Source organism: Prionailurus bengalensis, chromosome B4, assembly GCF_016509475.1.
Source record: "Prionailurus bengalensis isolate Pbe53 chromosome B4, Fcat_Pben_1.1_paternal_pri, whole genome shotgun sequence".
Classification (NCBI taxonomy): Eukaryota; Metazoa; Chordata; class Mammalia; order Carnivora; family Felidae; genus Prionailurus; species Prionailurus bengalensis.
Window position 1 is genome coordinate 132,988,865 of NC_057358.1, and position 13,207 is coordinate 133,002,071.

At 60.8% G+C, this 13,207-nt stretch overlaps 1 protein-coding gene across 1 annotated transcript in view; it reads left to right on the forward strand.

Annotated features, from left to right (window-relative positions):
- The first annotated feature begins 612 nt into the window (after positions 1 to 612).
- Positions 613 to 13,207, forward strand: part of CACNA1I (calcium voltage-gated channel subunit alpha1 I) — a 115,724-nt gene continuing 103,129 nt past the window's right edge. The window contains exons 1-2 of the mRNA XM_043562660.1: positions 613 to 813; positions 11,054 to 11,313. Coding sequence (XP_043418595.1) covers positions 11,075 to 11,313 — 239 coding nt within the window. The 5' untranslated portion in view covers positions 613 to 813; positions 11,054 to 11,074. The remainder of the gene's footprint in view (positions 814 to 11,053; positions 11,314 to 13,207) is intronic.

The window sequence follows — 13,207 nt, forward strand, 5'->3', positions numbered from 1 at the left end:
CTCCCTTTTTACGCATGACGCAGCCCCCATGATAGGACCCTCCCCCCAGGCACGACCCCGAATTTTAAGGGGGTGGCCGCCAGGCTCGGGGCGTCCTGCCCCTCCGGGGAGGGGTGGGAGCTCACCGAGCCGCCGCCGGGAGTCTGTCTGTCGCCTCCACGCCTCCCCCCTCCAGCGTCCCGCGCCTGCAGCTTTCCCCGAAGACATTTGGTGTCAGTATAAGGACGGCTTTGCCTCGCACGCGGCGCGGCTCGGTCTCGCCGCCGCCGCACGTCCCCGCACCGCCGGGCGCTCGGGCTCCTCCGCAGCCCCCGCCGCGCGCAGACCCCGCGCCTGGAGCCCGGGGCCGGGGGCGCGAGCCGAGCCGAAGCGGGCGAGGGACGAGCCCGGACCCCGCGCCGCCGCCGCCGCCGCCGCCGCGATCCTCCCCGGGCACTTGCCCGCCGCTCGGTCCCCGCGGCGCCCCCGCCCCCGGCCCCGGCCCCGGGGCGCCGCGCTCTCGCCCGCCCCGCCGCCCGCCGCGCGCTCCAACTCCGGCGCGGTCCGCCGCTCGTCCGCGCTGCCGGCTCTTCGCCGCCCCTCCCGCCGCGCGCCGTCTCCTCCCGCCATGGCCCGGGCCCCGGGGCCCGCCGCCCACCGCCCGCCGCCCCTCGCGCCCCAGGGGCTCAGCTGATCCTGAATTGGCGGGGTGGGGGGGGGGAGCGGCTGGCGGGGCCGGGGGTCCCCCTCGAATTCCGGCTTCGGGGGGGCACGCGGCGTCCCCGCGCCTCTAACCTGGACGACCCCCCGCTGCCCTGCCAAGTCCATGCCAAGGTAGGTGGCGGTGGGGGGAAGGGAGGGAGGGCTCCGCTCCGAGGCCAGTTTCTTGGCGCGTCGGGTGCTTTCTTTACTGAGGCGTTTGTTTATTTCTGGGGACCGGTCCCCCCCCCCCATCCCCGGACACACGCGTGCCCATCAGGTCGGCCCCCATCCCGTGCTTTTGGGCAGGTGCCTTGGGAGGAAGGACGGGAAACTTTGACCGGTTCCTTCTCCAAGGCCACGAAAGTTCTCTCGGTGCCAATGCTGAAGCCGGCTGAGCCAGCGCTGCAGAAATTTATTCAACAAGTCAGGCTGCCGGCCGCGGGGTTGGGGGTGGGGGGTGGCGGCGGTCTGTGTCTGTCTGTCCCGCGGCCCCTCGGTCGCTGCGGCTCTGCAACCAGCTGGACCAGAGCTGGTGTCAGTGTCCAGAGGGCTGAGCTGGGAGTATTGGCAGAGGGAGAGGAGCAGGAGGGGGATTGAGTGGGGGAATCCCAGGCAGGCGTTAACTTTCCTGGAGGCCAAGGTGGTAGTGGGCCCCCTCCCAGGGCAGCACCCCCCCAGGGGGCTACTCAAGGCTTCATTGCATGAAGCCAGGCCAGGGGTTGGAGCGGGGACTCTTGGGGGTAAAAGGAATCCTCAGCAGGTTGGGGCTGGTTATATAATGAGTGTTTATGATGATTGGGTTTTAATTGTCTGCTGGCTGGTGTGTGTGGAGGATGTGGGGGCCAAGAGGCCTTGGCAGGGGGTGGGAAGGCCTCCTGGGGGGGCATGATGCCTGGGGGAGGGGGCTTTCGGATGGGCCCAGGCTGAGGCATCATCACAACACAGCTTGTGTCTTTCTCTTCCTTCAGGGTCCTGGGGGTTCTGAGCTGTGGGTTAGATTGGCATGTGGGGAGACCCCTGAGCTAGATTCTGGCCCTGGGAGTCTGGGTTCTGGGTCTAGGTGTGTGTGTGTGTGTGTGTGTGTGTGTGTGTGAGAGAGAGAGAGAGAGAGAGAGAGAGAGAGAGAGAGAGATTGAGAGAGAGCGAGAAAGCTTGCTTGCGTCTCTTGCCTCTATGGTGTGATGGGGTCTGACACGCCATGTGAGGAATGTCCTAAGGCTGGAGTGCTCAGGGTGGCCTGAGCAGGGACCCAGTCTATCCTTCCGTCTCCCACCGCCCTGAGGATTTGCCGGGCAGATAACGGCCACCACCTGGGAGCTAGGATGCCGTGCAGACGGGGATGTGGTGTCCATGGGCTGGGCCCGTGGGAAAGGGTCTGGCTGAGGAGATCAGGCCTGCTTCCCAAGACTGCAGTCCTCGTGCCCTGCTCACGCTGTCAGGTCACCTCTTGGATCAGTATTTCCCCTCAGCACCAAGGACTGGCTCTGGAAACTCTTGTCCACCCTTCAGGATAAACTTTTTGTTCAGACTCCAGGACCTGGGCTGGGCTGGGGACAGGGTGGGGAGTCTAGCTACCTCCCTTGCTGCCTCTACCGTCAAGGCTGAGCCAGAGGGAGGGGGTGCCCGTGGGTGACAGGGTAGGGCGACACTGAGTGGGGACCAATTCTGAGGCTGCAGTGGGGGGGGGGGGTGGGGAGGAAAGGGAGGAGGGAGGAGCACGACCTGGGGGGGTGGGGCTGAGCTGGTCTGACACCAAATTCATGAAGCCCCGTGCGCCCTGGCGGTGCTGCCCTCCCTCCCCAGCTGCTCAGAGCAACCCGGCCCTGCCCCTGGGCACCAGGAGGGTCAGCTCTGGGGAGGGGCTGCAGGCCTGGCAGAGGTACCACCCCCCCAATCCCTTTCCTGTCCACCTCATTCGGGGTGCTTCTGAGAGGGTGTCTTCTAGGCCCACCAGGGGGCATCACGCAGCAGTTCCTGAGTCCCTGTGCCCTGACTCCCCTTGACCTTGGGTGCGGAGGTGGGGGCAGAGGTTGCTGTGAGAACGGCTCTCCTCTCACTGTCGCCGGCGCCAGATGGCCTCCCCCGGACAGCCCACGGCCAAGCCGTCTTAGGGACCGCTGTGATCGTAGCTCCTCCGTGTCCTGGACCCAGCGCCACACCCTCAGCGCTGGGCGTCGCTACCTGTGACTCTCCCCGTCCCCTTCGTCATGCCCCCTGCGCTGCCGTTTCTGCCACCCTCACCTCGCACCCCAGGTGGGACTCCCCTGGGCCTCAGCCCTCCCAGGAAAGTCTGTTTCTGGATACCACTCGGCTCTCCCCCACCCTGGAAGGGCTCCCGCCCCCAGGCGGCTTCTGAGTGCTTTCCAAGGTAACAAACAGGCTCTTGTGAGGCTCCCCTCCGCTGCCTTGTTCTCTGAGTGCCCAGCCCCCAGCTCAGGGTGCTCAAACGCCACGTCTGGAAAGATGGGATGCCAGGCTGGGTGTGGGGGTCCAGGGAGACCCCACCGGGCTGCACGGTCCTCCTTCCCTCCTCTCCATCTCTTGTCCTCCTTCCTGTTTCCTTTCTCCCCCACTGTTTCCTCCCTCCCCCACTGCTCCTTTCAGACCCCTTCCCTCCCTCCACTTCTTTTCTGCAGAATGTTTTCTTCCACACACATGTTCCCAAGATCTGCTCTTGCCTTGTGCCCTCAACCCTTGCGCCCACCGTCCAGGGAGGTGTGGGTGTGTGGTCTGTGTTCATGCTCCGTGATCCGTGGTCTATGGATCTCGGTAACTGCGTGTGTGTGTGGGTCTGTGGGGCTGTAGGTCCATGGGTCCGAGGATCCGTAAACCTGTGGGTGTATGTGTCTGTGAATCTGTGGATATGTGGATTTTTGGACTCGTGGGTCTGTAGGTCCGTGGGCCTGTGGATCCTGATATCCAGGAAGATGTGGGCTGAGTCTCTCTTCCTCACGGCTGCCAGTGTAAGGCAGGAAGAAAACAAATCGGATTTCCTTTTCTCTCTTGTATTTATTAAGCACCTACTATGTGCCAAACCCTGTTCTGGTTACTGGGGGACCTAGCAGTGAACAAAAGGGAGCAGACAAAACCTGCCCTCTTGGAGCTTCTGTGCCCCTGAGAGGGGGCCTGGGGCCTCCCCTGTGCCAGGTGCTGTGTGGGCATATGGCTACAGGGCCTGGTTTTCTCTTGTGCCCTTGGAGGGGAGAACGAGGCTGTGTTTGGTACGTAGGCGGTGCAGATTGTGGAGGGCTTGAAAGCACAAGGTGTTTGGATGTCCTTGAACAAGTGTGGGGGGCTTCAGAGGCTCGTTGGGCAGGAGAGGATAAGAGGGAAGTAGTTTCTCCAGGTTGGAGGCCATGGTCTTTTGGGGCTGGAATTTGGCACAGACCTGAACCTGCCTCACGGACCTTCTCCCTTCATCGCAGATGCCCTGCCTCTGCCAGCTCCCGCTTTTCCTGCACTCTGGCCATGATGGTCTCACTGATGATGCATTTGTTAAAGTTTATTTATTTTGAGAGAGAGAGAGAGAGAGAGCGAGAGCACACGCAGTGGAGGGGCAGAGAGAGAGGGAGAAAGAGAATCCCAAGCAGGCTCCACGCTGTCAGTGCAGAGCCCGACGTGGGGCTCGACCTCACGAACCGTGAGATCACGACAAGATCAAGAGTTGGACGCTTAATCGACCGAGCCACCCAGGCGTCTCCACTGATGGTGATGCATTTTAAGAAGAATGTCAGGCTTTTCTCTCTCCTTGCCACTGACTGCTGACCCTGATGAGCAGTGAGGGCCATAGGCAGCTCTCTGTCGGTCCAGGGACTTAGGCCTCCTCCCCGGATCACTCGGCTCTTGTCCTCGGGTGGGGGCGGGCACGAAGGGGGAGAGACACGAGCAAGTTCACAGTCATGGGGTTGGCCCAGAGGGGCAAGGCACTTAGCATCACGGGGGAATCAGCTTCTTGTACAAGTGGGACAGTACCTATCACCTTAAAGGGTTTTTGTGGGGCTTAGGAGTGTCTCTGCTGTGCCTAGCGTGGGGCCACACGCTGTCCTCCTTCCCCATTTGCTGTCCCTTTAGTGAGGTAGAGAAGGAATCACGTTTTGCAGTTTATACAAGAGGAAATGAAGCTTGGGGAGACTGTGTGTTGTAACAAGAGTAGAGCTGGGACCCGAGCCTGGGTCCTGAGACTCCTGATCTAGTGCTCTTCCTACTAGAACAGCCTCCCTGTCTCCAGGGACCACATTCACCCTCGTTTTTTTAGCTGAAGTAAGACCCAAGGCCCTAATTACTGCAGAAGGAGTAAAAAATGATCAGCAGAGTCGCCTGCTGGGAAATGTTCAAACACACGGATGGAGATTCAAATACAGCTTCACTTGCTGGCACTTGCCATAAGGCTGATAGCTGACAAACAAGTGACAGTGTCTAGTGACAGACGTGTGGACAGGTAGTGGGGGGGGGGGCGTTGGCGGGCTGCCATGTCCTGTCCACTGCCTGGCCTGCCTGGATGACCTTTTACTGGTAACATGGATTTGGGCCTTCCAGATCCAAATCCTAGCTCTTTCACTCAGTAGCTCTTGACCCTGGGGACATCCCTTAAACTCTGTGCCTCAGTTTCCTTACTAGCTAGTGGAGAGAACAAAAACACTTACCTCGCTGGATCGTAACCGGGTGCCTGGCATACAGTAAGTGCTCAACAAACAACGTTGGCTACGACTCTTGTTAGCTGCCCACGGGAGGGCGGTCTGATTCAGTTCATTGAACGCCACAGAGCTAAGAGGCCCAGCTGTTGATTTTGGTGACGGGACCAACATGATTGCGGCGTGCGCAGGCTCAGCTGGCCAGACCAGAGCAAGTTCCGTGTCAGGTCGTGCACTTGGGGGCCATCCTGGAGCCATTCGTCTTTAGGCTAGAGGAGACTTGCCTTGGCCGCGGTTCCCCTGAAGAAGATCTGAGGAGACCAGTGGACCACATGCGCCAGAGATGCCCCCGTCTGACTGGGTTGCCAGTCAGGCTCTGGGGCTCCCAGGCTGCATCGAGAGAGGGCCCCACTGCAGGATCAGGCAGGTGCCCTCTCTGCTCTACTCTGGGTTTTTTGGTTCGGCCCTTGCAGGGGAAAGTGGGCAGACATAAGTCTGACGGGGGATGGGTCCCAAGGAGCAGATGATCTGGAAATTGTCGCCCAGGGAGTGGTTGAGGGAGCTGGTGACAAGAGGCCTGGGGCAGATGAGGCTCCGGGGTGGGCGGGCTGTCGTCTCTCATCTGCAGGGCTGTGGTGCGGAAGAAGGAGCAGACAGAGGTTCCAGGGGCTCTGGGATGTTGGCTGGAAGATTCTGGGAGGCAGCCTCGCAGGGACTTTTCTACAGGCCTCCAGATGGAGGCTCTGCATCGGCGCGCGCGCGTGCTCGTGTGTGAGTGTGTGTCTGTGTGAATCCGGTGAGTGTGTGAAGTCCACGTTTGGGTTGGTGTGAGTAAACGCTAAGCGTGTGTGAGTAAATGCTGTGCGTGAGTGTGAGAGTACATGCCTGGTTGTGCACGGCTGTGTGTGTGTGCGAATGTTGCGCGTGTGGTCTTTGGGCTGCTGAGCATGTGGTGACCGACTAGGCCCCTTTGGGGTTCCCGCTCTTTTCAGGGACTCGCCGTGTGGGGGTCTGGGGCCCATACGAGTCTAAATCCAGGCACTGCGTCCCTGGGGCTCGTAAGTCCCAGGGTTCTGGAATTGCACGGCCGAGGGCTCGAACAAGCACGGGAGACTGTTGCGGGGCCCCTGTGGGCCGGCCCAGTGTCCAGTGGTGTGGCCGGGGGCTCCCGTGTGCCGCCCCAGTGCATCCCCCGTCCTTCTCGCAGTCGTGCCACGGGACTGTTGTCACCCTCATTTTACAGCTGGGTCACCGAGGGCCACTGCCGGGCTGAGCGGTGCCACGGTGGATTGGTGTCCGAGCGGGGACTCCAGCCTGGGTCCTGGCTTCCAGCCCGTGCTCTGAAACATCTTGCTAGAGAATCTGAGGTTATTGTAGTTAATACCTTGGGCCCCGAAGGTTCTGGGTGATTCTAAGATACTCTGAGTCTGAGATTCCTAGATTCTAGTATTCCCAGAATGAAGTCGCTGCTTATTCTTTTAGCTGCGACATCAGCTGATGTGTGTGGTTGTCGATAAAGGGGTAAACAAATGGTCTGCCTGTGTGTGCCTGTGAATACACAAACACACGCATGCATACGTACACACACACACACACGTGCACGCGGCCTGGGGTGACCAGGCTAGGCCTCAAGGCTTTTTCCACCAGGGCTCTGAGCTCTGTAGATACAAGGCCTCTCCCCAGCATGCTCCAAGGGCTCTGGAGTGCCAGTTGGAAGACGCTGGGAGGCAGGCTTCCCCATGGACTTGGGAAGACTTGGAGGGTCTGTCTACACTGGGGGTCTTGGTTGCAGCAGCAGGTATATCGGCACTGTCTGGTGACTCAGGTGGGAGCGAGGACCTGGTCCCAGGCTGCTTTTCCCTGTCCCAGGGTGGTGTCCGTTATGGTTCGGTGCTTGGGCTGTGGAGCGGCAGACCTGAACTGGGACCCCGACTCTGCCTTGTACCAGCCGAGTGACCAGGGGCGCCGCTTGACTTCTCTGGGCCCCGGTTTCTTTCTCCATAAAGAAGAAATATGGGTGGTCTCTGCCGTCCGTCAAGGGGCGTCGTAGAAATCGACATAAACGATGCACAGAAAGCCCCTTGCTCGTTGCCTGGCGCAGAAGCAGGCTCAGAGCCTCCGTGATGCTGTGGTGGTGATGGTGGGATGGTGGCGATGGCAGAGAGAGGACTGGGGCGGCAGCCCCTGGGGATGGCACAGCTGGCCTCATGCATGCTTGGACACCCACCTTCACGGGGCTTAGAGAGCCTTCCCGTCCACATCACGTGAGGCCTGCTGAGGCAGGCAGGAGGAGGGCTGATCTTTACAGAAAGGCCGAGGCCCCGAGAGGCTGGTGGAGTCGCGAGTGGGGGTGGGTGTGTGTGTTCCAGACACAGTGGACTTCTTCTCTTGCCACTGTGCTTGCCCACAGAGGCCAGTCCAGTTACCGTACCGCTGCCTGGCGGGCCTACCCTGGGAGTACTTTGAGGGAGGAGTCTCAGGATATGGAGGCAGCCCGAGCTCTGGGGCCAGAGGGACTGGAGTTTGAATCCACCAGGGTTGTCACCGGAAGCCAGTTCTGTCATGTCTGTGAGGCTCAGTCCGCGGACAGGTTGGAGCTCGGAGGCGGGGTGGGGGCGGAGGGGGACAGCTGCCAAACCCTCAAGAGCTTCTAGCAATAGGCGAATAGGCAGCCGGGGACAGGAGCAGACCTTCAGGCACAGGGCAGAAGGGACTGGGACTATACGGAGCAGGTCACAGGGTGGCACCCTGAATGGGCACTGGAGAGCAGGTCAGAGGGTGGAGGCTGGGTGGGCACTGGAGAGCAGGTCAGAGGGTGGAGGCTGGGTGGGCATTGGGAGTGGGTCAGAGGGTGGAGGCTGGGTGGGCATTGGGAGTGGGTTGGGGGTGACAGGTCAGAGGGTAGAGGCTGGTGGGCCCTGGAGAGCAGGTCAGAGGGTAGAGGCTGGGTGGGCATTGGGAGTGGGTTGGGGGTGACAGGTCAGAGGGCAGAGGCTGGTGGGCCCTGGAGAGCAGGTCAGAGGGTGGAGGCTGGGTGGGCATTGGGAGTGGGTTGGGGGTGATGGCCTTGAGAGTAGTGGTCTCTGGGAGTCCCATGGTGAGGTGGGAGAGGTGTGAGGAAAAAAGACTGTGACAGTGTGACAGTCTTAAGCAGGACCAAGTGAGGCAAAAAGCAAGTCAGGACAAAGTGGACAGAGCTGAGAGCGAGGAGGTGGGAGGGGGGAGTCACATGTGGTTCCCGAGGCCACGGCGGCTCTTTGCACCTATGTGGTTGTGGGAGGGGTTTGGGCGGTGCTGGGTAGGGTGGCATCGGGGCCGGAGCACGGCCAGGCTTTTCTGCCTCTAAAATATGTCTCAAATCCACCGCTCTCTTCCCACCTTCACCAGCATCCCAGGCCAGGCCAGTGCATCCTTCCTGCCTCTTCTTGGCCCTCCCTGCCCCACCCCTGCTCTTCCACTCTCCCTTCGGCCCTCAGAGGGATGGCTTAAAAACACAGACCTGAGCACACTACTCCCTGCGTACAACCCTCCGTGGCTTCCTGTTGCACTTGGAATAGAACGCAAGCTCCTTGCCTGGGCTCACAGTGGGTCCCTGCCAAACACTCAATTTCATCCCCCCCCCGCCCCCCCGCCCTCGGCTGGGCCACACTGGCCTCATTTCTCTTCCCTAAACACACTGAGCTCATTCCAGCCTCCCAGCCTCTGCACATGCTGTTCCTTCTACCTGGACTGCTCGTCCCACAGATCACACGCCCGCACGCCGGTGCCTTCCGGTTCCTGTTTTTAATCTTCGATGTCTCTTCCCTTAGGCAAAGCACTTTCCCCACTCCCACCTTCTCCCCCCCCCCCCGTGTGTTTACTTCCCCGCACATTCTATTCATTTATTCAACGAGTATTTACTGAGCACCTAGTATGTTCCAGGCACTGTTCTAGGTACTGGGTGGGGCGGGGGTGGGGGAAGGATACAGCAGTGAACGAGACAGACTGTGGTGCCGGGTGCTCTTACAGCCTTCTTTCAGGTTGGGCAGACAGGCACTAAATCATAAAGTTATAAATTCATAAATGATACGGTATGTTTGGTGGCGATAAGAGCTCTGGAGCCCAGAGGGAGAGAAATTAATGGACTCGTGTGTCTCCTTTGCTGAAGTGTCTGCGGAATGGAGGCTGGTGCCAGATCTGGCTTACTCACTGGCAGGGCTGCAGAGCCTGTGAGGTGCCTGCACGTAGTAGGTGCTCGGGAAACATTTATTGGACAGATCCGTGCATCGTCAGGACCTGGGGGACAGGGGATGGGAGTTGGAGGAGAGGGTGTTCTAGGGACAGGGAACCGTGTGAGCAGAGGTCTGGAGGAGGCAGCCGGTGCTCTAGGACCCGAGGAGGGAGGTCCGATGTGGCAGAAGCAAGGGGCCAGCAGGGGGTGGTGGGCGCTGTGGTGGGCAGACCTGGAGCCACCCCTTGGGGGGATGTTTTTCAGCCCAGTGGTTGACACGTGGCAGGCCGGGTTGCCTGAAAGCTTATGTAAGGCCCATGGCTGTTTTCCTGGAACTAAGAGCAGAGCCTGGAGCTTGGGAGAAGACTCTGCCTCCCTGACCAGCCGGGCAAAGGGCCGGGAGGTGCCAACTCCCGCCTGTTGCCCCTGGGAGCCAGAGAAATGTCCAAACGCATCAGCCGTGAGCAGCTCAGCGGCCGTGGTCAGTAGTCCGGTGAGCACCACGAGCTCAGTTAGGCTCCAGCTCCCACTGCCCAGCCCGGCACCGTCAGGGTCCTGGGGCCCGGGAGACCCCAGTGCACGAGGATTCAGGGACTGGTGGCCTCTCAGAGCAGGTGGTGAGGGGGCAAGCCTGTTCTTCCTCCTTCGCCATTGGCCAAGCAAGGCCATGGTCAGTCATGGCTAAATCTGGAGCACGGGTGCTGGGACTCTGGCGTCTCAGCGTGCCTGCTTCCACACTTGGGTCCGCGTGTAGCCTTGTGTGCCCTTCCTTCTCTGGGTCTCAGTTCCTCCGTCTGCACGGTAGTGCCCCTGGGTTGTTGTCGACGTCAGACGAGACCACGACGTGGGAGTGCCCCTGAGCCGACGTCGGGAGCGGCTATGTAATTTGCAGACCTCATTGCAGAACGAAAAGGCGGGGGCTCCCGGCCAACCATTATTAAGAATTTCAACTCGGTGACAGCGGAGCATTAAACCAAGAGCCCTTCTGAGCTCCCCTGTACGTCTCAGGGGAGGTGTCGTTGCCTCAGGGAAGCCTGCCCTGATTCCCTCCCGGCTTGCCCAACTCCCTTGGTGTCTGGCCCTGTAACACTCCAGCCTGTCCTTAGTCAACACGTGTCATCCTGGCACTAATGTCTGACTTTTCACCAACATCCCTTTTTTCCTGGCAGATTTTCTTTGTTTTCGACGATGCCATAAGTCTATAGCTCTAGTCTCATAAAAAGCCCCACAAAAACCCCAACAGTATCGCAATTACATTCGAGGAAGGTTTTATTCTTCTTACTTTCCATCGCCCCAAACTGGGGCTGAGCAAAGTTGACCAGACTTGTCTCAGGACCACTCACTGGGAGTGGATTCTGACTTGGGTGCATCTGGGCCCTCAGCTTTTTCCTAATCCTCGTGGCAGAGTGAGGACAAGGGGCCTACGGACCTGAGGCTGCTCTGTCTGGGCTGCGTCCCCCGTGAGGGAAGGCGGGGTGGGGAGTGGGTGCCAGGCACCCCCTGCCACTTGCCACGTCTCTTCCTCCCCCAGGGCTCCTGGTTCGGCGCCAACATGGCCGAGAGCTCCTCGCCGCCCTCCTCGTCTGCCGCAGCCGCAGCCCCAGCAGCTGAGCTGGGAGTCACAGAGCAGCCGGGGCCCCAGAGCCCCCCTCCCTCCCCTCCAGGCCTGGAGGAGCCCCTGGATGGAGCCGATCCTGAAGTCCCTCACCCGGACCTGGCACCTGTTGCCTTCTTCTGCCTACGACAGACCACCAGCCCCCGGAACTGGTGCATCAAGATGGTGTGTAACCCATATCCTTTGTGTGACGGGGCCGAGCTGTTCCCTGATGGGGCCCTGCCTGCCACACCTTCCTCTGGATAGGAGGCCGTGGTGGTGGTGAGCGAGCTCAGATGGCGGGTCTGGGGGAATGTCGGGGGAGGGCGGACCGATGAGGACCTGGCGTCCTGCTGATGCGAACGTTCTGGAAGTCGTTGATGACCTGGGGGTTGGTTCAGTGCCCGGCTGGCTCAGAGAGTCGTCCGGTGTGAGCCCCGGGTCTACGCTGGGACTGGGGAGGCCGTGTTAAGTGAGACCCTGGCCCATGGCTCAGCTCCCGGTGACTGAGCCATGTGGTTGATGGAGGCCACATGATGCGAGTCCGAAGGGGACCCTGTGGGCGTGGACCCCGAGGCAGCAGAAGGCACTTGCTGCCCCTGGTCTGCCCGTGTGGCCCCTGTTATGACCGTTTGCTATTTCCCACTGCCCTGGAGGAGTAGAGCAAAGTCCTCCCCCAGCCCACCAGGGGCCACCTTTCTGCTCCCCCTGCGTTCTTCTAGGCCTCAGGGCCTTCCCACGTGCTCCTCCTTGTGAAACGCTTTTCCCTTCCCTCTCCACCTGGCACAATCCTTCACTGCGTCCTTCCGACCGTGGCTTAAGTGTCACCCGCTCAGGGCAGTGTGCCCCGATTCCCCCTTGGCCTCTCCGTTTGTTGTCACTCTCTAGTTGTGGCATTCCGAAGCTACCGTCTGCCTCCTCCAGGGAACCGTCAGGTGAGCGGCTCACGGACCGGGCGTGTCTTGTTTGCCGCTGGACCCCAGCACCCAGCGCCCAGCACGGTGCCTGGCGCGCCACGGGCTCGCTCTCCTTCGGTGTTCGCCGGGCGCGTTTTGGCGGCGTCTGAGCTGGGTCTCCAGTAATGAGCGGCGTTGGGTGGACAGGGTGGTGGGGAGGAGGCTACCTCAGGAACAAAGGCCAGGAGAAGAGAGGGACGAGGGAGTGAGGGACAGTGGGGAGAGAGGAGGCGGAGGGGGGAGAGGGAGGCTTGCAGGGGGCTGAGTGAGGAGCTGGCCTGTGGTCTCAGGGCAGCGGGACCAGGGCGAGTTTACAGCAGGGTGTGATAGGGAGACATCAGTGTGTTAGAAGAATGGCTCGGTGCCGTGTGGAAATGGGTCGTGGGGTGAGCCCAGGAGGAGGAGGAGGCTTTGGAACCCAGACATGGTGGCCTCTGGCTTTTGGGGCCCACCAAGCAGCACAGAATCTCTGCCAGGGCTTGAGGCCACCCAGGGTAGGGTCTGAGCCCAGCTCTGGACACCTGGGATACCCGGGATGCAGGCTGGGGTGACGAGGGGGCCCCCAGAAAGGCTGGGGGAGGCAGCCATGCTGAGCCCAGGACTGCTGGCCTCCCTGCTGTGTCAGGGGCTGGGTGATGACCTTGGAAGCCCGAGGCTCTCTGCTGGCGTGGGTGGAGTGTGGATCCGGGTGCCCCTAGCAGGGCGGAGGGCCAAAAGCCTTCACGGTCCTTCTGTGGGACAGCTCAGGAGGTCTCAGCCATGTTTAGAGGGTCTATTCAATAACTCTGTTCACCCAGTGCTCTCTGACATCAGCCCTGGGATCGTGGAGGACAGAGAAACATAGCTAGCTGGTCTGCCCTGAGGAGCTCCCGGGGGCAGGGGACACAGGCACCATCCATGGGAACACTTTTAGTACAGTATGTTGGGGGAACCTTAGGAGCCTGCAGCATGTAAGCTGGGGGGTGGCCAGGCCAGGAAAAGGGGGACCACAGGAGCTTTGGGCCTTTGAGGGAGAGAAAGGCTCCCTGGAAGACTGGGGAGACAGTGGAATCGTGTCACAGGGACCTTGCCTGGGTGGGACAGAGGTTGATTCTGGCTCTGCCATTGGCTGCTGTGTGACCTCGGGAAAGTTGCT